This window comes from Symphalangus syndactylus, chromosome 20 (assembly GCF_028878055.3).
Source record: "Symphalangus syndactylus isolate Jambi chromosome 20, NHGRI_mSymSyn1-v2.1_pri, whole genome shotgun sequence".
Taxonomy (NCBI): domain Eukaryota; kingdom Metazoa; phylum Chordata; class Mammalia; order Primates; family Hylobatidae; genus Symphalangus; species Symphalangus syndactylus.
In genome coordinates, this window is record NC_072442.2 from 43,070,308 (window position 1) to 43,096,974 (window position 26,667).

The following is a 26,667-nucleotide window of genomic DNA, read 5'->3' on the forward strand; positions in this document are numbered from 1 at the left end:
CAAGTGATCCTCCCGCCTCGGCCTCCCAAAGTGCTGGGATTACAAGTGTGAATCACTGTGCCTGGCCTAATTTTTGTATTTTTAGTAGAGATGGGGTTTTACCATATTGGCCAGGCTGGTCTTGAACTCCTGACCTCAAGTGATCCACCTGCCTCAGCCTCCCAAGGTGCTGGGATTATAGGTGTGAGCCACTGCGTCCAGCCAAGTCTGAGATAGTGTTTTTGTTTTTTGTTTTGTTTGTTTGTTTTTGAGACGGAGTCTCACTCTGTCGCCCAGGCTGGAGTGCAGTGGCGTGATCTCGGCTCACTGCAAGCTCCGCCTCCCGGGTTCACGCCATTCTCCTGCCTCAGCCTCCTGAGTAGCTGGGACTACAGGGGCCCGCCACATGCCCAGCTAATTTTTTGTATTTTTTAGTAGAGATGGGGTTTCACCATGTTAGCCAGGATGATCTCGATCTCCTGACCGTGTGATCTGCCTGCTTGGCCTCCCAAAGTGCTGGGATTACAGGTGTGAGCCACTGCGCCCAGCTGATAGTTTTTATAATAATAATTTTTTAAAAGTATTCTTAGTTAAGAAAAATATATATCAAGCAATCTAAAAAGACGTGAGAAGTCAGTTCTGCCCTCTCCCACACACCCTCCTGAGGCAGCCAGTCCCAATAGCTCGGCATGCATCCTTGCGGTCACCTTTGATCTTAACCACACAGACTAGCCAAAAAGCTCTGGTGTGACTTTTGTACCCAAGAAGAGACTGTGTTGGAGTTTTGCCAAATTGCAGTAAGTGTGGTTTATGCACACCACGGTTATCACAGGGCTCTGAGGGAGGAGTTGTGAACTATGCGTACATGGAAGGAAAGGCTGGTGAGGGGGGCTTTGTTCCCTTTGAAAGAATAAAAGTGATGATTGCCCCCTTAGAATATTAATAAACATACTTAATCCCAAAGGCAGTTCCTTTTGGCAGTGGCAGAATTGTCAGAGATATGTTGTAACTTCCATTTCTTTTTTTCTTTTTTTTTTTTTTTTGAGATGGAGTCTGTAGTGCAGTGGCACGATCTTGGCTCACTGCAAGCTCCGCCTCCCGGGTTCACGCCATTCTCCTGCCTCAGCCTCCCAAGTATCTGGGAATACAGGCGCCTGCCACCACGCCCAGTTAATTTTTTGTATTTTTAGTAGAGATGGGGTTTCACCATGTTAGCCAGGATGGTCTCAATCTCCTGACCTCGTGATCCGCCGTCCTTGGCCTCCCAAAGTGCTGGGATTACAGGCGTGAGCCACCGTGCATGGCCTTTTTTTTTTTTTTTTTTTTGGAGACAGTCTTGCTCTGTCTCCCAGGCTAGAGTGCAGTGGCGTGATCTCGGCTCACTGCAACCTCTGCCTCCCAGGTTCAAGCAATTCTCCTGCCTCAGCCTCCCGAGTAGCTGTGATTACAGGCGCCTGCCACCATACCTGGCTAATTTTTGTGTTTTTAGTAGAGTCGGGGTTTTGCCATGTTGGCCAGGCTGGTCTTGAACTCCTGACCTCAGATGATCTGCCTGCCTCGGCCTCCCAAAGTCCTGGGATTACAGGTATGAGTCACTGTGCCCAGCCTGTAATTTCCATTTCAACTCTCAGCGACCTCCCTCATATATGACCCACCAACCTGACCTATTGCTGGCTCCTTTGAGATACACTTAACCTGTTTAACCAGAGAGAGAGAGTTTTAGAACTGCTGGTGAGTGATAGGCTATATTAGTACATTCTGGGTTCTAAGGCTGTCTTAATCTCCTTCCAAACCTATGGGTAGATTTAAAGAGCATGTGCGGTAGTCATTATAACTGACCAGAATTTGATTTTTTAAAAATCTAGCTGTAGGAACTGAAAGTTTAAAAAGGGATTGAATACCAAGGAATGGGATGAGGAAAGAGAATGGCAAATAGAACATTGCTTGCTAGTTTCTTTAGCATCCTTCTAGAAGAAAGGTTTTTTTGTGTTTTGTTTGTTTGTTTTGTTTTAAAGACAGATCTCACTCTGTCACCCAGGCTGGAATGCAGTGGCACAATTTTGGCTCACTGCAGCCTTGACCGACTAGGCTCAAACAATCTGTCTCAGCCTCCCAAGTAGCTGGGACTACAGGTGCCTCCTGCCATGCCCAGCTAATTATTTTTTGGTATGTTTTTGTAGAGATAGGGTCTCACTATGTTGCCCAAACTGGTCTGGAACTCCTGACCTCAAGCAGTCCTCCTGCCTTGGCCTCCCAAAGTGCTGGGATTACAGGAGTGAGTAATAGTAATTGTGAAATAGTCCACAACCAGAAGGAAAGAAAGTAGCTATCTTCAAGTGATGTGTTTCCCTAGCATGCCATGGCTTTGCTTTTAAAAACAAAGCAAAACAAAACAAAGGAAGTCACCTTCCTCTGCCCAAGACAATTTTTCAGGGAGTAGTTACTGCTTTGTTCTGAACTAACTTGAAGAATTGTCTATGATGGAGACTTGTGCTTTGGGTTACTTGCCTAATTTCTTCCAGTTGGAAGCAACAGGCTTAGCCACACCTGCTATTAAAAACTTAAATATGGGCCGGACACGTTGGCTCATGCCTGTAATCCCAACACTTTGGGAGGCCGAGGCAGGTGGATCACGATGTCAGGAGTTCGAGACCAGCTTGACCAACATGGTGAAACCCCGTCTCTACTAAAAATACAAAAATTAGCCGTGCATGGTGGTGCGCACCTGTAATCCCAGCTACTCAGGAGGCTGAGGCGGGAGAATCGTTTGAACCCGGGAGGCGGAGGTTGTGGTGAGCTGAGACCACGCCACTGCACTCCAGCCTGGGCCACAGAGCGAGACTCCATCTCAAAAAAAAAAAACTTAAATACTTGGTACTAAGCCAATGGAATGTAAAATATTCCTGTCCCTTCCTCCCACCCTAGTCTTGGCACTGTAATTCCTCTGAGGGAAATCTGTACTGATTTCAAAAGGATCAACACTGAACCATTTTTCCTCTGAGAAGCCTGACATAAAGGTAACACCTTAGCTGCCCTCATGATGGCAGTGGTATGTGGCAGTCCAAGCCCCCCGTAAAGATCGCAGGTGCTCCTGGTCCCGTGGCGTCTCCTGGCCCATGTTCCCAGTGTAGGCAGATGGTGGTATTCAGCACTGCCTCTTTCCACCCTCTCCTGATGCTGGCCCATGTGCAAGGGATTCTGTGTGGATTTGTTCATTTGTCAGCTCCTGGGCTTGTGATGCCTACTGAGTTACATTCCCCACATAGAAAGTTGTTGCTCTTTAATAAGCCAAGTTAAAGGCAGTGACCTACATTTGTTGTGCCTTGGATTGGTGGTAAGATTGAACATATATAGAAAATCTAAAAAACTATTTTCTCAGGTTTCTTTTCAGGTTGAAGCTAAATGAAAGTGAATGTTAGTAACTAGAACTCTAATTTCTTGTAATTTGGAAAAAAGAAACCATTCTAGCCAGACGAAGAAAAAGACAATTCCCTGGCAACTCTTTTCAGAAAGCTATGCCTCTTTGCCATTCATATCCTGAGATCTAAAACTGGTGTTAAAAGGATCCCTCCCTTGTTCCTTTTCTCCCTAAAGGTTCTGAATCAAACGGAGGATCACCGCCAGAGGGTTCTGCAGGCAGCTGCTAAGAACATCCGTGTCTGGTTCATCAAAGTGCGGAAGATGAAGGCCATCTATCACACCCTGAACCTGTGCAACATAGATGTGACTCAGAAATGCTTGATTGCAGAGGTCTGGTGCCCTGTCACCGACCTTGACTCCATCCAGTTTGCACTCAGAAGGGGCACGGTGAGTCCCCAAAGCTAGCAATGCAGCTCGTGGCCAGGAAGAGAGGTTCCCATCAATAGTAACATTAATGTCATTTTTGGCCAGGCGTGGTGGCTCACGCCTGTAATCCCAGAACTTTGGGAGGCCGAGGCGGGCAGATCATGAGGTCAAGAGATCGAGACCATCCTGGCTAACACGGTGAAACCCCATCTCTACTGAAAAATACAAAAAATTAGCCGGGCGTGGTGGCAGGCGCCTGTAGTCCCAGCTACTCTGGAGATTGAGGCAGAAGAATCGAGTGAACCTGGAAGGCAGAGCTTGCGGTGAGCCGAGATTGCGCCACTGCACTCCAGCCTGGGCAACAGAGCGAGACTCTGTCTCAAAAAAAATAAAAAAATAAAAAATAAATAGTAACATTAATGTCACTTTTATGGCATTTCACCTTCGGAGTTCTTTAATATATTTATTTGTCTTTTAACTTGACAGCACATTTCATACATAGCCTGGCATATAATATATATATCATAGCATAGCATAGCATATCTTTATTTTGCATATGTGGAGACTGCAGTTCAGAGAGCTGAAATAATTTGGTCATATGCCCATGATTCTTCAGGGTTGCTCACGGCCAGGGCATCAGTTTCCTGATGCCCTCTCTGTATATGACTGTTTCTGTTTAGTAGTTAATTAGAACAACTACTCTGTCCACAGAACTGCTGTAAGTGCCTGGAGGAGTACAGAGATGTACAAAACATGCCCTCGAGTATCTTACAGTTAATTAGGAGAGTTCCAACTATGGAGTTGGAAAAAGCTTTAAGCAGGTGGCATTTGATCAGGTCTTTGAAGAATGGTAAGTTGTTGGTAAGACTGCTGAATGAAGAGAAGAAAACAAAGTCAGGAAGTATGGTTAGACCACATATGTTTGGACAAGAACAGGATTTACAATTGGTTAGCTGAAGAGAAGTACCTGTCTGCATCAGGTAGTTTGGAACTTAATTGTGAAAGGTTCTTAAATAATAGCTTAGAAGATTTAAATTTTATTCCAGAGGGAGTTGAGAGACATTGGAAGTTCTTTAGGGGTGAAGGAACATGATCAAAGCAGTTTGGGTCGTTTTTTACATTTTTTATTTTGTTTCTGAGACAAGATCTTGCTTTTTTACCCAGGCTGAAGTGCAGTGGTGCCATCTCAGCTCACTGTAGCTTCCAACTCCTGGGCTTAAGCAATCCTCCCACTTCAGACTCCCGGTAGCTGGGACTACAGGTGCCCACCATCATGCCTGGCTAATTTTTTTGTATTTTTTGTAGAGACAGCGTTTTTCCTTGTTGCCCAGGCTGATCTCAAATTCCTGGGCTCAAGTGATCTGCCTTCCTTGGCCTTCCAAAGTGTTGGGGCCAGGCGTGGTGACTCACTTCTGTAATCCTAGCACTTTGGGAGGTTGAGGCGGGTGCATCACTTGAGGTCAGGAGTTTGAGACCAGCCTGGCCAACATGGCAAAACCCCGTCTCTACTACAAATACAAAAAAGTTAGCCAGGTATGGTGGTGGGTGCCTGTGATCCCAGCTACTCAGGAGGCTGAGGCAGGAGAACCACTTGAACCCAGGAGGCAGAGGTTGCAGTGAGCTGAGATCATGCCACTGTACTCCAGCCTGGACAACAGAGTGAGACTCTGTCTCAAAAAAAAAAAAAAAAAGTGGGTCACCACGCCTGGTGGATCAAAGCAGTTTTTTTTTTTTTTTTTTTTTTTTTTTTTTTTTTTGAGATGGAGTTTTGCTCTTGTTGCCCAAGCTGGAGTGCAGTGGCACGATCTTGGCTCACTGCAACCTCCACCCTCCACCTCCCTGGTTCAAGTGATTCTCCTGTCTCAGCCTCCTGAGTAGCTGGGATTACAGGCGTGCGCCACCACACCCAGCTAATTTTTTGTATTTTTAGTGGAGACGGGGTTTCATCATGTTGGCCAGGCTGGTGTCGTACTCCTGACCTCAGGTGATCCACCCGCCTCAACCTCCCCAAGTGCAGGGATTACAGGTGTGAGCCACTTCTCCTGGCTCAAATCAGTTTTAAAAGAGTAATCTGATAGTATCTAGGTTGGATTGAGGAGGGAAGAGGTTCTGTAGGTAGGGGTTCAGTTAGAAGGTTATTGCAGACATAGAGTAGTAAATGATAAGGATCCCCAGGTAGGACTTGACAATGGGGAAAAAAATGATGAATTGTGAGATGTTCTGCAGGAAAAATCAATAGGGCTACCTGGTTCCTAGCAAGGTGCAGGAGAAATACAAGGAGAAAGATTTAAACATGTTTTTGAGGCATCAAAGCTGACTGGCCAGGAGAATTAGGGTTCCAATGATGGAAGTAAATGTTCAGCAAGAGAAGCTTATTGATTGGGGAGGGATGGTAAGTTCAGTTCCAGTCACATTGAGGTCCATGTGGAAATGTCAAGCAGACAAGGGGACAAAGCTAAGGAAATGGGAGTCATGAGAGTGGAAGGGAATGAGACCTCCAAGAGGGAGGTCATAGAAAAAAGAGGTTGGGGTCGTGCAATGCTATGAGATAGGCAGAGCAGAAACAACCAGCAAAGATAGAAAAGGAATGGTCAGCGAGCAGGAGGAGAACTCCTAAGGAAGAAAGATTTTCACCAAAGATCTCTAATGTCAGGGGCGTGCATGGGGGAGAGAAGCTCTTTGGTCAGGAGCCAGTCACTTTGCGTAAGCATGCTCAGCCAGACTACAAGGGATCAGGAAGTTAAGAGAAGGTAGTGAAGAAGGAGAGCCAGAGAACATACTTTGCTTTCTCCATGAAAGGGGAAGAACAACTTTCATAAAAAGGCAGATATGGAGGCAGTTCCACAGTTTCTTTGGTGATATATTTTAAAGTTAAATTTTTTTTCACATTAAGGATGTATTTCACAGGATCTAATATAAATCTTCCATTATAAATGTTATACCTTGTCCCAGTTTTCCCAAAAGCTGGGAAAGATAATCTAGTTTTATTTTTATTTTTTCATTAGTTTTATTGAGATATAATTTACATGAAAGAAAATACATACATTTTATGTGTACCATTTGATGAGTTTCAAGAAATGTACACCTGTGTAACCACCACCACAGTTAGGAGGATAACCTAAGTTTGATAAATGTGCTAATGTTTTTCAGGAACACAGTGGTTCCACTGTACCTTCCATTTTGAACAGGATGCAGACAAACCAGACTCCCCCAACCTATAACAAAACCAACAAGTTTACCTATGGCTTTCAGAACATAGTAGATGCTTATGGAATTGGAACTTACCGAGAGATAAATCCAGGTAAAAAAAAAAGCTTGTTATCTTTTTCCTCTAGAGTTTTTTTGTTTGTTTAGTTGGTTTGATTTGTTTTGAGAGAGAGTCTCCCTCTGTCACCCAGGCTGGAGTGCAGCAGCATGATTGTAGTTCACTGCAGCCTCAAACTCCTGGCCTCAAGAGATCCTCCCAACTCAGCCTCCTGCATAGCTAGGACCACAGGCACACACCACGACACGTGGCTAATTTTTTATTTTATGATTTTTTTTTGAGACTGGGTCTCATTCTGTTGCCCAGGCTGTAGTGCAGTGGTGAAATCACGGCTCACAGCAGTCTCAACCTCACGGGCTCAAGTGATTCTCCTGCCTGAACCTCTGGAGTAGCTGGGACTACAGGCATGTGTCACCATGCCTGGCTAATTTTTAAAATTTTTTTAGAGATAGGTTTTGCTATGTTGCCCAGGCTGATAATTTTTAATTTTTTTTTAGAGACGGGGTCTTGTTATGTTGCCCAAGCTAGTCTTGGACTCCTGGGCTCAAGCAAGCCTCCTGCTTCAGCCTCCCAAAGTGCTGGGATTACAGGTGTGACCCACTATGCCTGGCCTTTTTGTTCATTATTTCTTCTTTTTTTTTTTTTTTCTGAGACGGCGTCTCACTCTGTCGCCCAGGCTGGAGTGCAGTGGCGCAATCTCGGCTCACTGCAAGCTCCACCTCCCGGGTTCACACCATTCTCCTGCCTCAGCCTCTCCGAGTAGCTGGGACTACAGGCGCCCGCCACCACGCCCGGCTAATTTTTTGTATTTTTAGTAGAGACGGGGTTTCACCGTGGTCTCGATCTCCTGACCTTGTGATCCGCCCGCCTCGGCCTCCCAAAGTACTGGGATTACAAGCGTGAGCCACCGTGCCCAGCCTGTTCATTGTTTCTTCTAATGCCTCACTTTAAATGCTGTTGAACAACTGAATTAAAGATGTTAATCCTAGCACTGTTTTTTTTAATTTTTATTTTATTTTTTATTTTTTTTCAGATGGAGTCTCTCTCTGTCGCCCAGGCTGGAGTGCAGTGGCGCAATCTCAGCTCACTGCAAGCTCTGCCTCCCAGGTTCACGCCATTCTCCTGCCTCAGCCTCCTGAGTAGCTGGGACTACAGGCACCCGCCACCATGCCCAGCTAATTTTTTTTTTTTTTTTTTTTTTTTTTTTTTTTGTGGTGAGACAGAGATTTACTCCCGTTGCCCAGGCTGGAATGCTATGGCACGATCTCAGCTCACCACATCCTCTGCCTCCCAGGTTCAAGTGATTCTCCTGCCTCAGCCTCCCGAGTAGCTGGGATTATAGGCATGTGCCACCACGCCCGGCTAATTTTGTATTTTTAGTTGAGATGGGGTTTCACCGTGTTGCCCAGGCTGATCTCTAACTCCTGACTTGAGGTGATCTGCCTGCCTCTGCCTCCCAAAATGCTGGGATTACAGACGTGAGCCGCTGTGCCTGGCCATTTTTTTGTATTTTTAGTAGAGACAGGGTTTCACTGTGTTAGCCAGGATGGTCTCGATCTCCTGACCTCATGATCCGCCCGCCTTGGCCTCCCAAAGTGCTGGGATTACAAAGTGCTGGGTGGCGTGAGCCACTGCGCCCGGCCAATCCTAGCACTTTTAGAGGCCGAGGTAGGAGGATTGCTTGAGCCCAGGATTTCAAGATCAGCCTGGGCAACATAGTGAGACCCCATCTCTATTAAAAAATAAACAAACATGTTGACACCTCAGATCTTGTGTACTTCCTATGAAGAGGTGCTCATTCTGGCAGGGCATGGTGGCTCACGCCTGTAATCCCAGCACTTTGGGAGGCTGAGGCATGTGGATCACATGAGGTCAGGAGTTCAAGACCAGCCTGGCCAACATGGTGAAACCCTGCCTCTACTAAAAATACAAAAATTAGCCAGATGTGGTGGCACGCACCTGTAGTCCCAGCTACTTGGGAGGCTAAGGCCTGAGAATCACTTGAACCCAGGAGGCGAAGGTTGCAGTGAACCGACATCATGCCGCTGCACTCCAGCTTGGGCAACAGAGCAAGACAGTCTCAAAAAAAAAAAAGGATGCCCATTTAATGTAAGGAGCAGGTTTACTGTCACGTATCGTTCCTTTAAGAGTTCATTGGCTGGGCCAGGCGTGGTGGCTCACGCCTGTAATCCCAGCACTTTGGGAGGCTGAGGTGGGTGGATCACCTGAGGTCGGGAGTTCGAGACCAGCCTCACCAACATGGAGAAACCCCGTCTCTACTAAAAATACGAAATCAGTCAGGCATGGTGGCTCATGCCTGTAATCTCAGCAACTCGGGAGGCTGAGGCAGGAGAATCGCTTGAACCTGGGAGGCGGAGGTTGCTGTGAGCCCCGATATTGCATTATTGCACTCTAACCTGGGCAATAAGAGTGAAACTCCGTCTCAAAAAAAAAAAAAAGAGTTCATCGGCTGGGCACGGTGGTTCATGCCTGTAATCCCAGCACTTTGGAAGGACAAGGTGGGAGGATCACTTAAGGTCAGGAGTTCAAGACCAGCCTGACCAACATGGTGAAACCCTATCTCTATTAAAAATACAAAAAAATTGCCAAGCCCGGTGGCTCACGCTTGTAATCCCAGCACTTTGGGAGGCCGAGGCGGGCGGATCACGAGGTCAGGAGATCGAGATCACGGTGAAACCCCGTCTCTACTAAAAATACAAAAAATTAGCCGGGCGTGGTGGCAGGCGCCTGTAGTCCCAGCTACTCGGAGAGGCTGAGGCAGGAGAATGGCGTGAACCCGGGAGGCGGAGCTTGCAGTGAGCCGAGATCGCGCCACTGCACTCCAGCCTGGGCGACAGAGCGAGACTCCGTCTCAAAAAAAAAAAAAAAAAAAAAAAAACAAAAAAATTATTCAGACCTGGTGGTGCATGCCTGTAATCCCAGCTACTCAGGAGGCTGAGACAGGAGAATTGCTTGAACCCAGGAGACAGAAGTTATAGTGAGCCTAAATTGTGCCACTGCACTCCAGCCTGAGTGACAGAGCAAGACTCTGTCTCAAAAAAAAAAAAAGTTCGTGAGACTGGATTCTTTCATGTGCCCTCACAGCCCTGAAACACCTGGACTTCTCTAGCAAATCGTTTGCGGGAACTGCTTTAAGCAAAATGTTTCTTCTAAGATGTCTGATATTTTTAAATGGCTTTTTTCTTGGCTTCCCTATTCCAAGGTTAGACAGAAAAAAATGTAGCAAGTATTGGCCACTTTAGGCACAACACAGATTTCTCATATATTTGGAGAGTTAATTATTAAATCAAGAGTGTGAGTATTCATTTTCAGTTGGAGCCGTATGCAAGAACTGCTTTGCTCTGGGCTCTCTCCATCTGTACATTATCTGATATTTAGCTTTATACCACTGGGACATGGTTGCTGCATAAAGAGAAGACAGCTGGCCTGCCCTGGGAGCAGAGTCCCACGAGTTACAAGAGAGTCAAAGAATAAACCAATGTTGTCAGGGTTACACCTTCGTTTCCGCTCTTCTTGGTTTAAAATGTTGTCAGAGCTGCCAGGCACAGTGCCTCATGCCTGTAATCTCGGATACTCAGGAGGCTGAGGTGGGAGGATTGCTCAAGGCCAGGAATTCAGGACTAGCTTGGGCAAAATAGTGAGATTCCATCTAAAAAAAATTATTTAAGTTATCAGTAATTTAAAAGAAAATTAACTGGGCATGGTGGCACATGCTTGTAGTTCCAACTGTTTGGGAGACTGAGGTGGGAGGTTAACTTGAGTCCAGGGGTTGCCGGCTGCAGTGAGCTGTGATGAAACCACTGCACTCCAGCCTGGGTGGCAGAGCAAGACCCCATCTCTCTTTTAAAAAAGGTTATCAGTAGCTCAAATTTCATTAGCTACTTTGTGAAGGTGTGTTGATTCTGCCATGAAAGATTTTCTCTGAGAGTCCTATCTGTCTGGCAGCTGGGGAGTAAGTCACCTTATATTGATCTTAAGAGTATGGAAGGCTGGGCACGGTGGCTCGCGCCTGTAATCCCAGCACTTTGGGAGGCCAAGGCAGGTGGATCACTTGAGGTCAGAGTTGGAGACCAGCCTGGGCAACATGGTGAAACCCTGTCTCTACTAAAAATACAAAACTTAGCTGGGCATAGTGGTGGGCACCTGTAATCCCAGCTACTCAAGAGGCTGAGGCAGGAGAATCACTTGGACCCGGGAGGTGGAGGTTGCAGTGAGCCAAGATTGAGACATTGCTGGTTGACAGAGCAAGACTTCGTCTCAAAAAAAAAAAAAAAAGGGTATGGAAAAGAATGTGATATTTGTGGAATTGCTATGGTTTAATGTACTTTGTATTTTTCTTTTTTTGGTTTCTTCATAGCTCCATATACTATTATCACGTTCCCTTTTCTATTTGCTGTGATGTTTGGAGACTTTGGTCATGGCATTTTAATGACGCTTTTTGCTGTGTGGATGGTACTGAGGGAGAGCCGGATCCTTTCCCAGAAGAATGAGAATGAGGTAATGTTTAAGTTGCCTCTGCATTGAACTGAAATTTTATAATTTCCCAAGCATTCATTATGAAAATTATGATATGGAAGTCTTTTATCCATGAATTTATCAAAAGGAAGTAGAGAAGTTATGTTCATTTTAACACCAAAGAGGGCATGTGCTAGCTGGAAGTGGTAGTGTGTGCCTGTAGTCCCGGCTACTTGGATGCTGAGGCGGGAGAATCACTTGAGCCCAGGAATTCAAGACCAGCATAGGCAACATAGTGAGACTCCATCTCTAAAAAAATAAAAATTATTTAGGTTGGTGCAAAAGTTATTGCGGTTTTGGCCGCCAAAAGAAATGGCCAAAACTGCAATAACTTTTGTGCCAATGTGATAAAAAAATAGAGGCCGCATCCTGTGAAAGTGACTGTCTCATTAGCATTGTATTTTGGTTTTTACTTCAGGCTCTCTGAATCAGGATGGGGTAAAGTAGTGCTGGAGAAAGGGGCAGGTATATTCTGAGTAACATTGTCACAATATAAGCTGCAGTGAGTACATTCTCATTACTTCTTTCTTCTGGTTCCCAGATGTTTAGCACTGTGTTCAGTGGTCGATACATTATTTTATTGATGGGTGTGTTCTCCATGTACACTGGCCTCATCTACAATGATTGCTTTTCCAAGTCTCTTAATATCTTTGGGTCATCCTGGAGTGTACGGCCGATGTTTACTTTTAATTGGACGTAAGTTGCAGAAGAAGCTAAAATTCAAAGCTTATTCCTTTCATGTTCAGTCCTGATTTTTAAGACAAGTGGTAAACTGACACTTCTTTAGGAAGTGGTGACAGTGTCTCCTCATTCATGCTCCACACTGTGAGTTGCTTTGTGATTTGTTCAGCAAGTATCCAGGAACTAAGATTAGAAATGATTTTTTTTTTTGGAAACTAAAAGCCGATTCCCCAGTTCCCTACTTGATCGTGTGTTTGTGTGTTTAATTTTTCTTTTTGTCATTTTGGATCCCTCAATCTCAGCTGCTAGTCTCTCCTCTTTATTTTTTCCCCTCCCATTTTATTGAAGAGACAAGATAGCTATAGTAATTTATTTTGGGGTCAGTTTCTGGACACTTGTTGTTTCCCTCTCTTGTTCAAAAATAATGTGACTTTTTCCCTGTCATGGTAGTGAAGAGACGCTTCGGGGGAACCCTGTTCTACAGCTGAACCCAGCCCTCCCTGGGGTGTTCGGTGGACCATACCCTTTTGGCATTGATCCAGTAAGAGGACTTCTTTCCTATATGCTAACCGCAAGTTTTTTAACACTAACCCTGAAGCAAGAGAATTAAAGTGAAGAGAAATAGTTATGTGGGCTTTCACTGGGCATGGTTGCTCATGCCTGTAATCCCAGCACTTTGGGAGGCTGAGGAGGTGGGATCACCTGAGGTCAGGAGTTCGAGACCAGCCTCGCCAACATGGTGAAACCCTATCTTTACTAAAAATACAAATATTAGCCGGGCATGGTGGTGCATGCCTGTAATCCCAGCTACCCGGGAGACTGAGGCAGGAGAATTGCTTGAACCTGGAAGGCGGAGGTTGCAGTGAGCAAGCTGCACTCTAGCCTGTGTGACAGAGCAAGACTCTGTCTCAAAAAAACAAACAAACAAAAATAGTTATGTGGGTTTTTGTTGACATATTTTTGGGAAACCTTGATGTATTTATTCAGAGGACTTCTAAGCCATAAGAGACCCAAGTCCCTTGAGGAGCCACATACTTTTCCCTGCACTGCTTATTTCTGAGGTGGTTAATAATATCGACTCTGGGAAAATTGATTTTCAAGACTCCTTCCCGTTTCTTAATTTATTTCTGCTTACTTAGTTTGGTTTTTTATTTTTAGCAGATATTTTAACAAAGCAGAAATATATTTTTCCTGTGGATTTTAGACTTGCATTCTTATATTTACAAACTTACAAAACCTTATCCCAGAATTAATTTTTTTTTCAAATGCTTAGGCAAATTAAGTATGATCAAATCTTCTTGTGTGCTGTAAAAATGGAGTGGCGACAAGAATGTAATACAGGGCATCTGACTGCTGAGGAAAAGAAAAAAATAATACAGGCTGGGCGAGGTGGCTCATGCCTGTAATCCCAGCACTTTGAGACACAGGGTCAGGCGGATCACTTGAGGTCAGGAGTTTGAGACCAGCCTGGTCAACATGGTGAAACCCCATCTCTACTAAAAATACAGCAATTAGCTGGGCACAGTGGCATGCGCCTGTAGTCCCAGCTACAGGAGGCTGAGGAAGGAGAATTGCCTGCACCCGGGAGGAGGAGGTTGCAGTGAGCCCAGATCGTGCCACTGCACTCCAGCCTGGGGGACATAGCAAGACTCCATCTCAAAAAAATAGATGGAATGATAGCACCACAGGGCTACAATCAGCAAAACATAGACTGTGGGAAAATATGTAAGATAAACAACCCAATTTCTTCAGAAGATATTTCGTAATGAATGAAAAAGGAAAGATGGAAGGAGAACCTATAGTTTAGAGACTCAAGAGATATATCTACAATCATAATGTATAAGCCGGGCGCGTTGGCTCACGCCTGTAATCCCAGCACTTTGGGAGGCCGAGGCAGGCAGATGACTTGTGGTCAGGAATTCCAGACCAGCCGAGGCAACATAGTGAAACCCCATCTCTACTAAAAGTATAAAAATTGGCCGGGTGTGGTGGTGCACACCTGTAGTCCTAGCCACTCGGGAGGCTGAGGCAGGAGAATGGCTTGAACCTGGGAGGCAGAGGTTGCAGTGAGCCAAGATCACGCCACCGCACTCCGGCCTGGGTGACAGAGTGAAGACCCTGTCTCAAAAAAAAAAAAAAAAAAAAAAAAGATTTGGACAGAGATCAGAGAAATTTGAATAAATATTGACTATATATTTTATGATATTAAAGAATCGTTGGCCAGGCGCTGTGGCTCACGCTTGTAATCCCAGCACTTTGGGAGGCCGAGGCGGGTGGATCATGAGGTCAGGAGATCGAGACCACGGTGAAACCCCGTCTCTACTAAAAATACAAAAAATTAGCCGGGCGTGGTGGCGGGCGCCTGTAGTCCCAGCTACTCGGAGAGGCTGAGGCAGGAGAATGGCGTGAACCCGGGAGGCGGAGCTTGCAGTGAGCTGAGATCGCGCCACTGCACTCCAGCCTGGGTGACAGAGCGAGACTCCTTCTCAAAAAAAAAAAAAAAAAAAAAAAAGGAATCGTTAGCTGGGCGCGGTGGCTCACGCCTGTAATCCCAGCACTTTGGGAGGCCGAGGCGGGTGGATCACGAGGTCAGGAGTTCAAGACCTGCCTGGCCAAGATGGTGAAACCCCGTCTCTACTAAAAATACAAAAAAAATTAGCCGGGCATGGTGGCAAGCGCCTGTAATTCCAGCTACTCGGGAAGTTGAGGCAGAGAATTGCTTGAACCCAGGTGGTAGAGGTTATAGCGAGCCGAGATCATGCCACTGCACTCCAGCCTGGGCGACAGAGTAAGACTCCATCTAAAAGAAAAAAAAAAAAAGAAATCATTGTTAATGCATTTAGGTGTGATGACAATATTGTGGTCATGTTTTAAAAATAAGTCCTGGCCGGGCGTGGTGGCTCACGCCTGTAATCCCAGCAATTTGGGAGGCCAAGGCAGGCGGATCATGAGGGCGGGAGATCAAGACCTTCCTGGCTAACACGGTGAAAACCCCACCTCGCAATAGGCCGAGATTTCGCCACTGCACTCCAGCCTGGGCGACAGAGCAAGAGTTCATCTCAAAAAAAAAAAAAAAAAGCCTTACTGGCCAGGCGCGGTGACTCAAGCCTGTAATCCAAGCAGTTTGGGAGGCTGAGGCAGGCCTCAGGCCAGACCTGAGGTCAGGAGTTCAAGACCAGCCTGGCCAACATGGTGAAGCCCCATCTCTACTAAAAATACAAAATTAGCTGGGTGTCGTGGCCTGTGCCCGTAATCCCAGCTACCTGGGAGGCTGAGGCAAGGCGAGAGGTAGAAGTTGCAGTCAGCGAGATCATGAACACTGCACTCCATCCTGGGCAAAAAGAGCGAAATTCCATCTTAATAAATAAATAAGTCTTTTCCTTTTAGACATCCACACTGAAATATTTACCGGTAAAATGACATGATATCTGGACTTCACTTTGTAGTAATGTGGAGATGAGTGAGTGGCAGTAATCTTGTTTCACGAGTCCATAAGGTGATATTAATTTTTGAAGCATTCTCCTCAAAAGCAAGATTAAAAAAAAAATTTTGTCGAAGCAGAGTGATAGGTGCATGGGGGTTTGTTATACCATCCTGTCTGCTTAAGTATCTGTTTAGAACTTCCATAATAAATAATATTGATTAATAAATAAAAATTGTTGGCCAGGCGCGGTGGCTCACACCTGTAATCCCAGCACTTTGGGAGGCTAAGGCGGGCAGATCACGAGGTCAGGAATCGAGACCATCCTGGCTAACACGGTGAAACCCTGTCTCTACTAAAAATACAAAAAAATAGCTGGGCGTGGTGGTGGGCGCCTGTAGTCCCAGCTCCTCGGGAGGCTGAGGTAGGAGAATGGCGTGAACCCGGAAGGCGGAGCTTGCAGTGAGCCGAGATCACGCCACTGCACTCCAGCCTGGGCGACAGAGCGAGACTTTTCTGTAAATAAATAAATAAATAAATAAATAAATAAATAAATAAAAATTGTTTTTTAAACGGAGGAATATTTTTCCCTTTGAGAATTCTTTATAATACCTAATTTGTTTTCTCGGGTTTGACAGATTTGGAACATTGCTACCAATAAACTGACCTTCCTGAACTCCTTTAAGATGAAGATGTCTGTTATCCTTGGTATCATCCATATGCTGTTTGGAGTCAGCCTGAGTCTGTTCAACCATATGTGAGTTGTTCCATTTCTGTCATAAGAATGTGCGTAGTTTAGAGAATGCTTTTGCGTAAAGAAATCATGACATCTTTGGGGAGGGATTAATAACTCAGAACCTCATTCTACATTATAGAAGTGCTTTTCTAAAAATTTAATTGTGTGGCCAGGCACGGTGGATCATGCTTGTAATCCTAGTACTTCGGGAGGCCAAGGTGGGTGGATCACCTGAGGTCAGGAGTTTGAAACCAGCCTGGCCAACACAATGAAACCCTGTCTCTACTAAAAATACAAAAATCAGCCAGGTGTGGTGGCACGCAGCTACTCGGGAGGCTGAGGCGGGAGAATCGCTTGAACCTGGGAGGCAGAGGTTGCAGTGAGACAAGATGGCACCACTGCACTCCAGCCTGAGCGACAGAGCGAGACTCTGCCTCAAAAAAAAAAAAAAAAAAAAAAAATTTCATGGTCTGGCTGGGTGCAGTGGCTTACACTTGTAATCCCAGCACTTTGGGAAGATGAGGCGGGCAGATCACTTGAGGTCAGGAGTTCAAGACCAGCCTGGCCCACATGGTGAAACTCCGTCTCTACTAAAAATACAAAAAATTAGCCGGGTGTAGTGGCACGCGCCTGTAATCCCAGCTACTCTGGTGGCTGAGGCTGGAGAATTGCTTGAACCCAGGAGGCAGAGGTTGCAGTAAACCAAGATAACACCACTGCACTCCAGCCGGGGTGACAGAGCGAGACTCCATCTCAAAAAAAAAAAAAAAAAGTTCACGGTCTTAAATGAGGCTTAGTATTAGTCCTTTAACAATTTACTGTTCCAGTAAAGATCCTTGAAAAAAACTTGAGCAATTTTCTTCAAAATAAGTGAGGTCTCTTTTTTTCCTTGATGTGCAACTCACATAAAATTATTAGCTGTGGACTGGGTGTGGTGGCTCACACTTGTAATGCCAGCACTTTGGGAGGCCAAGGCAGGCGGGTCACTTGAGCCCAGGAGTTCAAGACAAGCCTGGGTAACACGGCAAGAGACCCCATCTCTACAAAAAAAAAAAAAAAAAGTTACGAACTGTGGTCTCAAAGTGTACTAGATTTTTCCGTTCTCTTTCTCATGGAGAGAATGGTGGGGATGGTATTGGAGCCGTTCAAGGTTCAAAAGTTTGAGGCCTGGCACAATGGCTCACATCTGCCATCCTGCACTTTGGGAGGCCAAGGCGGGCAGATCACCTGAGGTCAGGAGTTCAAGACCAGTCTGGGAAACATGGCAAAACCCCATCTCTACAAAAAATGTAAAAATTAGCTGGGTGTGGTGGTGCATGCCTGTAGTCCCAGCTACCCGAGAGGCTGAGGTAAGAGGATCGCCTAAGCCCAGGGAGGTTAAGACTGCAGTGAGCCAAGATTGCACCACTGTACTCCAGGCTGGGTGGCAGATGAGACCCTGTCTCAAAAAAGAAAAAAAAGCAACAGCAAAACAAAACCAAGGTTCAAAAGTTTGACCGTGATAGTTAATCCTGCATTGTCTCTGTTGCCTCCAGCTTCTGGTTGCTGCTGCTTAAAGTGATAAAGACGGAATTGAAGGGGTATTAAGTAGAAAAATCTAGTAAATACTCCATTCAGTGTAGGAGTGGCCCTAGGCCCATTTACCCTTAACGTTTTTTTCTCTCTCCTTTTTAGCTATTTCAAGAAGCCCCTGAATATCTACTTTGGATTTATTCCTGAAATAATCTTCATGACCTCTTTGTTTGGCTATTTGGTTATCCTTATTTTTTACAAGTGGACGGCCTATGATGCTCATACATCTGAGAATGCACCAAGCCTTCTGATCCATTTCATAAACATGTTCCTCTTCTCCTACCCAGAGTCTGGTTATTCAATGTTGTATTCTGGACAGGTACGTAAACCCAGAGGCGGGCTGTCTGAGATGATTATCCTTGATCAGGAAGCCAGATGTTTCTCTGACCCTAAAAAATGTATAACTGCCCTTCTATGGGACAATTCTAGGGCTTTGCCACAAAATGTGATAATCATTTTGAGAAATTGGATAGTGTTATTCATAGATTAGTAAGAAAGTACTGTTGGAGGAAATTTGTGCCAGATTTGGAAACTGCGTATGTGATCAGTAGACTTTTATATGATGTACCTTGTCCTTCTTCTTACTCTGCAGAAAGGAATTCAGTGTTTCCTGGTAGTGGTTGCACTACTGTGTGTACCTTGGATGCTGCTGTTTAAACCACTGGTCCTTCGCCGTCAGTATTTGAGGAGAAAGCATTTAGTAGGTGTATTTCTATTGCTAAAAGTTGCTAGACTTTTCTTTTGTTCAAGATCAAGGCAATTCCCCCGTGGATATAATTAATTGTGCACAAATCTATATACTCTTTTTCTTTTTTTTTTTGAGATGGAGTCTCGCTCTGTCCCCCAGGCTGGGGCGCAGTGGTACGATCTCGGCTCACTGCAACCTCCACCTCCCAGGTTCAAGCAATTCTCTTGCCTCAGCCTCCTGTGTTGCTGGGATTATAGGTGTATGCCACCATACCTGGCTTATTCTTGTATTTTTAGTAGAGACGGGGTTTCACCATGTTAGCCAGGCTGGTTTCGAACTCCTGACCTTGTGATCCGTCCACCTCGGCCTCCCAAAGTGCTGGGATTACAGGCGTGAGCCACCATGCCCAGCCACAAATCTGTATACTATTAAAACGCATTTGTGAGGCCGGGCGCGGTGGCTCACGCTTGTAATCCCAGCACTTTGGGAGGCCGAGGCGGGCGGATCACGAGGTCAGGAGATCGAGACCACAGTGAAACCCCGTCTCTACTAAAAATACAAAAAATTAGCTGGGCGTAGTGGCGGGCGCCTGTAATCCCAGCTACTCTGAGAGGCTGAGGCAGGAGAATGGCGTGAACCCGGGAGGCGGAGCTCGCAGTGAGCCGAGATCGCGCCACTGCACTCCAGCCTGGGCGACAGAGCGAGACTCCGTCTCAAAAAAAAAAAAAAAAAAAAAAAAAAAAAAAAAAAAAAAAAAAACGCATTTGTGGCCGGGCGCAGTGCCTCACTGCTGTAATCCCAGCACTTTAGCACTTTGAGAGGCCGAGGTGGGTGGATCACTTGAGATCAGGAGTTTGAGACCAGCCTGGCCAACATGGTGAAACCCCATCTTTACCAAAAATACAGAAAATTAGCCAAGCATGTTGGCACGTGCCTGTAGTCCCAGCTACCTGGGAGGCTGAGGTGGAAGGATCGCTTGAATCTGGGAGGCGGAGGTTGCAGTCAGCCAAGATTGTGCCACTGTACTCCAGCATGGGGACAGAGTGAGACTGTCTCAAAAACAAAAAACCAAACAAACAAAACACATTTGTGTTATGTAGCACGAGCACTGGGCCTGCCAAGTCAGAGAAACATATCTGCTGCTCAGGACATCTGGATTCAGCTTTGAGTAGTTGGAGGAGAGAAAAGTCACAAATTTTTACCTTTCCTGGTCATGTTTTGCTCACGCTGCGCTCAGGAAAATGTAGGCCTATACCTGCCTAGATGTAGCATCAGCCAAAGCCAAGCAAGGCTGCAAGAGCTGCAGACGGGTGAACTCACTCATGTGGTTTGCCTGGGCAACCACAGGACTGACATTAAGACATTTTCCTTTCAAATGAGACTGTGATACTTTCACTGACCAAAACATCTGGGAAAAAGATTTGGTTTAAAGCACGTTGATTTTTTTTCTTTTTAAAAAGCAGCATACGTATATATGTTTACTTAATGTCTGTGTGTATATGAATTCTGCACACACACACACACACACAAACACACAGAGTTAAATTTGCTAGATGTTCAGTATCATGCATAATTTCTGGGTATCCAATAACACTTACTTTACACTGCCTGAGAGAACCCAAATGATCTTGTTGCATGACTCTTAAATGGCTGTTAGATGATGACTCCTGTTGGAGAGCAGCTGAGTTACAAGACCCTCCTTCTCCCTTTTCTGACCATCTTCATCCTTCCATGTACCCTCCATTCGTCTCCCCACTTCACTCCCTCCCTCTTTTGTTTTCTTTCCCCTTCCTCTTTTCTTCCATTCACTATCAGGAAGGGCAACCTGTGGAGGCCCCAGTCAGCCCAAACCCGAGCCAACAGGGACTAGAGGCAGCAGCGGCTGCAACAGTGAGTGAATTAAAATGAACAAACCATCACATTTCGTTTAAAGAGGTGGCAAACAGTGCAGCAGAATTCTTTTTAATTAAATTGAGAGCATGGGACGTGTGCTCTTGGGAAATATGTCCTTGTTACTCACTGAGACGATGACAGAAGTTCTACCTCTTAAGAATAGATTCTGGCATCATCTTTAGCATTGGTCTACTAAGTTTCTATTCAAATATGTAAGTACAGGCATGTCCATGGTAACAAAGTGGCTGTTGTACCCTCACTGAGTCCCATCATCTTAATCCAAGATGGCAGCTCTTGGACTCACCCACTTTCATGTCTGTATTTTGTGACCATGTATTGGATGATTTTTCAGCATGGAAGCGAGAATATCTCTGTGATTCTTGAATTGATTTCCCTGCACTTTAGAGTTCTACTTTAGAGTGATGCTTAGACATTGGATCTTTTTTAGTAGTAACTTACCTTCTTTTTTAAAGGTGAAAGTTTATACATGTTTAGTTTTTTGTGAGAAACTCAGACCTCACATGTCCTCAGCTGTTCTAGTGAGACCTCTGCTCTCCGATGTGTCATGTGTACTGTCATCTGGTGTCATAACCAAAGTGATCTGTCTTGATCCTTCCCTCTTCTGATACTAATTCAAGATTCAGTAACAGCACTTTGAATATTTGTCCTTAAAAACATCTTTTAAACAAAATCTTACAATGCACAAATATATTAGCCCAATATATTCTAAGTTATGAATGAATCTATAAGATTGTGAAAGTCTCACCAGTAGTGATTACCCATTACTTCTATGTGCTCGAAGCATATACTTCTTTAAATAAAATGAAAGATTTAGATGGATAACCATTTCCTTCATTAAGTGTTTCTGATGATTTTAAACTTGGAAAACTTCTTATGGTCATCCTTCTGGAACTAGTCTAAAAGGACTGACATTTTGAGTCAGAAAAAATTTTAATCTTGCTGCTTAAAATACAGTTTCAAGTAGGGACTTCCCTGTGAGACATTTAACAAGCCTTTAGAACACATACTACCTATTGTTGATGTCCTTAACACATACTCTTCTTTCTGCTAGTCTTAGCATATATAAGATGTGCTTCTGACAAGATCTTAATGCATTTAAGTCTGGCAACCTCTTCTGTGATAAATTCTAAGTTAAAAGTCCCCCTTTTGGAAACCTGCACATTCATAGGGTCTTCTTACCCCACTGGTTCTTTAGCCAAACATCTATTCCTGGAGAGCAGCCTGAAGGCATCAGGATGATCATTCTACAAGAAAGTCTCTGGATTTTTGACCCCAGAGGGCTGAGGATATGAATAGTGATCTGGTTTTGTTCTGTTCTTTGTCCCCTTGGTTGTCTGTGAGTGATATATCACAGTTTAATTTTTCTTTTCTTTTTTCTGCTGACATGTGTCTCTCATCCCCCTTCCTGTAACTCTCATTCCTGTGTTCTGAAGAGATCCTTGTTAGTGTCTGGCTGGGAGATTTAGCCTATCTGCTCCTCAGTTTATCTGCTAGTTGGAGAAAGCTTCAGAAATGGCCTTCTACTTTGGGAGCCTTGAACCTTGAAGCCTTCCTCCTGTATCCTATAACCCAGCCCAGGATATGCAGGAGTCCCCTCCTGTGCCCTTCATTGCATTTTCAGTCCACCTTCTGAGGGTTGCTAGGTGGAATATGTGCATGACCTGGAGGTGTCCAGGCTCTGGTGGCCCACAAGTCTGACTGCACATCACAGTCACCTGGTAGACTTTGAATTTGTTTCTTAGGGTATTAAAACAAATAAGTGGAAGAAGAAATAGAAGTGGCCCATAATTTCATGGTCCTGACAGTCCCCTACTGACATAAAAAAAAAAAAGCAATAGGTGCACTTGGCTAGAGAATGCATATAGTGCTAACTAAGAAGAAAACCCACCTGCCCCCACTACAGTCCTCCTCTTCAGGGGGCATTGTTAACAGGTGGGGGCCTTGCCTCTGACGGATATCTGCCTGTCTTCTACTGATAGGTGTGTGTGTGCTCTATGCATGTAGAAAAAGACACATGAGGAATTGTGTTTTAAACTGTGGCACTCTTCTGCCTCTTGATTTATTACGTTTTTTAAAAGTTAGTGTATCTTGAAGATTGTTTCATAGTGATAATCACTTTTTTTTTTTTTTTTTTTTTCTGAGATGAAGTCTCGCTCTGTCACCCAGCTGTAGCGCAGTGGCACGATCTCAGCTCACTGCAACCTCCACCTCCTGGGTTCAAGCAATTCTCCTGCCTCAGCCTCCTGAGTAGCTAGGATTATGGGCATGCACCACCATGCCCGGCTAATTTTTGTTTTGTTTTGTTTTTTTGAGATAGAGTCTTGCCCTGTCGCCCAGGCTAGAGTGCAGTGGCATGATCTCGGCTCACTACAACCTCCGCCTCCCCAGTTGAAGCAATTCTCCTGCCTCAGCTTCCTGAGTAGCTGGGATTACAGGCGCCCACCACCTCGCCCGGCTAATTTTTGTATTTTTAGTAGAGACAGGGTCTCACCATGTTGGCCAGGCTGGTCTTGAACTCCTGACCTCGTGATCCACCTGCCTCAGGCTCCCAAAGTGCTGGGATTACAGGCGTGAGCCACTGCGCCTGGACTAATTTTTGGATTTTTAGTAGAGACGGGGTTTCACCATGTTGGCCAGGCTGGTCTCGAACTCCTGACCTTGTGATCTGCCCGCCGTGGCCTCCCAAAGTGCTGGGATTACAGGTGTGAGCCACCGTGCCCAGCTATCACTCTTTTTTATGGTTGCCTAGCATTCCATAGGATATTCCACTGGACATGCTAAAGTCATTATCTCTTTGATGGATGTGTTGGTTGTTCCCAATTCTTTGCTATCACAAACAGCAATGCAGGGAACATCCTTGTCCATATGTCTTTTTCTTTTCTTTTCTTGAGACAGAGTCTCGCTCTGTTGCCCAAGATGGAATGCAGTGACGCAATCTCAGTTCACTGCAACCATCACCTCCCGTTTCAGCAATTGTCCTGCCTCAGCCTCCAGAGTAGCTGGGATTACAGGCGCTCACCTCCACGCCCAACTAATTTTTGTATTTTTAGTAGAGACGGGGTTTCGCCATGTTGGCCAGGCTGGTCACGAACTTTTGACCTCAGATGATCTGCCTGACTCAGCCTCCCAAAATGCTAGGATCACAGGCATGAGCCACCGCACCCAGCCCCTTATCCGTATACCTTGCCAAAGTTTTGCAAGCCTAGATGTTCCAGCAGTGGGACTGCTGAATCTCAAAGGGTTCATGCATTTAAAATTTTGATAAACCCTTCACAATGATTATACAATTTGTACTTGGGAACATATTTTTAAAATACAGATTTATTGGGCCCCACCCCAGAACTACTAAATTTACCATTTCTGGGAGTAATATTTGAGAATTTCTATTTAAAATGCAGCTTTTGGGGTAATTCTAACGCAACTAGTTGTCTGACCAGCATGTTAAGGACCACTGCTAGAGTAGGAGGGAGGATTTGTGCAAACACCTAGGTCTGAGCTGGGCATTAAACTGTGATGAGAGCTATGGCAAAAAATGGCACACCAGGAGGTGGAGCTGAGGATGAGGAGCGCAGGGCAGCCGCGCAGGCCTCCTGCACACTGCTCATGCTGCTGCCCGAAGGCCAGGTTGCAGGAGAGCTGCCCTTGAGCTCTTGCCTTGTTTGGCCCCCTGGACAGAAACCATATGAAGTGATTCTGGGGGCTGCTGTTTAAATTCCTTTTCGCGCTGTTGCAGGTTAGCACTAATTGGGATCTGTGAGACTTAACTCATTTCTGCCTGGTTTTTTTTCCCCAAAGAGTCTTTTTTTACTTTGGGTTTGGAAAAACTCAAGTTTTTTCAAATCAAGTTGACTTTAAAATTCTACTTTTGGAGACCCTACCAAAGACTGTGCCTGTGAACTCAGAAGAAACAAATGCCCCGTCAGCGTCTGCCCACGTGCCTGTGGAAGAATTGTTCTAACATTCCAGAGCATCCGCTGAAGAAAAGGAGCCCCTCCTCATCTTTTTAAGCTCAGCACTGTCTAGCCACAAGTGAATGTACATTAAGCTTTTTTTTCCTTCTCTGACCTTGGAAGTTCTTTGTTCCTGGGCAGAGACATGGTACATTTCTGGAAGAAGTTGCTGGAATTCTTGGGCTCCTGTTAAAAGCTTTTCAGACTAGGGTACAATCACCATGTCATTTGGCCCCCCTTCCTCTTATAAAGTCTAATCATTAGTGTCAGAAAAGCTTAGGCCCTTGCAGGCTTTACAGATAGAGCTGTACTTGTTATGAGAATCTGTTCGTATTAAGGTTTTCATTCAAGCAGGATTCTCAATTAGTGTTGACCCAGGTGAGGCTGATGCCTCTTGGCACAGCAGACAGAACTGCATATTTCCTCTGAAGCAGGGTAAGGTGGTAATTGTAGGTTGGGCTGGGGCTGGGGAGGCAGTGGTTGGGGTGGAACAGTTGTTTGATTTTACTTAGCCGTTCAGTCAGTGGGTTTTGTTTTTGTTGTTAGACATATGCTTTTCTGAGGTTTGTGTTACTAACCATCGCCCTTCCCACTTCACAGAATGTTATGTTAAAGCCCAGGCAAATTCTACTCTTTCTGTTCATCTGTGTAGGGAACTCTCAACTTTGGTGGGATCAGGGTGGGCAACGGACCGACAGAGGAGGATGCTGAGATTATTCAGCATGACCAGCTCTCCACCCACTCAGAGGACGCAGACGAGGTAAGATCCCGTGGTGTGGGCTTCCTCTCCTTCCACCTCGGGTCAGCCCTAGTCTTGTTTACCTAAGAGGCCTCACTCCAGTCTTCTCCTTGAAAAATAAAAATACTAATTAATACTCAGCCTGCCTTCTGGACCTCTTAGGGCACCACAGCTTTTTCCAGTGGGCCCTGCCCTAAGCTCCAACTGTTGCCCCCAGAGTCTGCAGCAGTTCTGCTCCTGTCTTGAATTCCAGATTTTGCCTGCAGTGCTTTGCACGCAGGTCTCCATTACTGACTGCTCTGTCACCTGAGGCAGAGCAGGCCTCAGCATCCCAGCTCTTCTGACCTGAAACACAGGCCACTAAGCACAGCTTCTTCATCCATTGACCCTTCCAAGGATCGTTCCAATTACATTACTGACCAGCTATAATCACTGGTACTTTTGAAGTCCTATACCACTGATGTATTCTTGCTGCAGATATTTTGTTTGAGCCTTTTTGGTGTCATTTGCCTACTTTTTTCAGGGAGAGAGAGAATTAGGCCAAACTAGACTTTTCCTTAAGATACCACCTCCAAGCCCACTCTCCTAGCCTGACCCCTTGTAACACAAAGCCTCTGAACTGAACTATTAAATCTCATCTACTCATTATGTTCTTTTTAAAGCAAATAAAATAGGAGTTGAGGACCCAAGTTGGACTTTTCAGTCTGTCTGACCACTTTCACTATATATGATTTTTTAAAAAAGAAATCACAAGGGTTGGGGATGCCTTTAGAAAATACGTATCTTAATGCTGTAAATTCCTGCTGATTTCGCTTTGTGTGTATGCTGAGGAGGCCTGCCTCCAACGTGCTAGCCCATTTAACATGGACAGTCCTCCCCAAGAAGCATTCAGTAGCCTTGTGCTCCTAACTTGTGACCTTGTGTGTGGCGTTGCTACCCACTAAGTGTAAATTTGTGTTTTCAAGCCTACCGAGGACGAAGTGGTAAGATGAAAGCTGGCGTTGTCTTCCTGTTTATCTGGGCTTCTCTCTTCCCATCTTTGTGATCACTCTGCTGACCCTACCACACCCTGGGGCCATACACATGACTCCTGTGCATCTGCATCTCACTGGCCATTTCAAACCAGTTCGTGAACCTGTGTTCTAAAAAGCTCATCTCCATTAACTGCATCTCATGTCGGTCACCTCTGTCTTTGTTTCATTGACTTTGCTGATCTAATACCTCTGAGAATGGCTTTGAAAGGAGCTACAAGTAATGTCTGCACTGGCATTCTTGAAGTGACTCCTCTTGGAGGTTAAGTCCCATTGGCCTCTGCCTTCCTCTCCTGTGATGTTGTGGTTGCTCTACTCCCAGCCACCAGGAGTAGCCGTTTCCTCCCTGCTCCTCCAAGTGCTTGTGAG

General features: G+C 45.3%; 1 protein-coding gene across 26 annotated transcripts in view; it reads left to right on the top strand.

Moving 5' to 3' along the window:
* ATP6V0A1 (ATPase H+ transporting V0 subunit a1) overlaps positions 1–26,667 on the top strand; it is a 68,726-nt gene that overhangs the window by 28,092 nt on the left and 13,967 nt on the right. For 9 of the 26 annotated variants that reach the window (XM_055256663.2, XM_055256676.2, XM_055256674.2 and 6 more), the window contains 9 exons: positions 3,574–3,786; positions 6,916–7,066; positions 11,409–11,548; positions 12,108–12,262; positions 12,698–12,788; positions 16,307–16,425; positions 18,079–18,295; positions 18,569–18,676; positions 25,181–25,288. In XM_055256663.2, coding sequence (XP_055112638.1) covers positions 3,574–3,786; positions 6,916–7,066; positions 11,409–11,548; positions 12,108–12,262; positions 12,698–12,788; positions 16,307–16,425; positions 18,079–18,295; positions 18,569–18,676; positions 25,181–25,288 — 1,302 coding nt within the window. Of the gene's footprint in view, positions 1–3,573; positions 3,787–6,915; positions 7,067–11,408; positions 11,549–12,107; positions 12,263–12,697; positions 12,789–16,306; positions 16,426–18,078; positions 18,296–18,568; positions 18,677–20,479; positions 20,555–25,180; positions 25,289–26,232; positions 26,251–26,667 lie in introns of all 26 variants that reach the window. The other 17 variants (XM_055256662.2, XM_055256672.2, XM_055256664.2 and 14 more) reach the window with 7 other exon arrangements.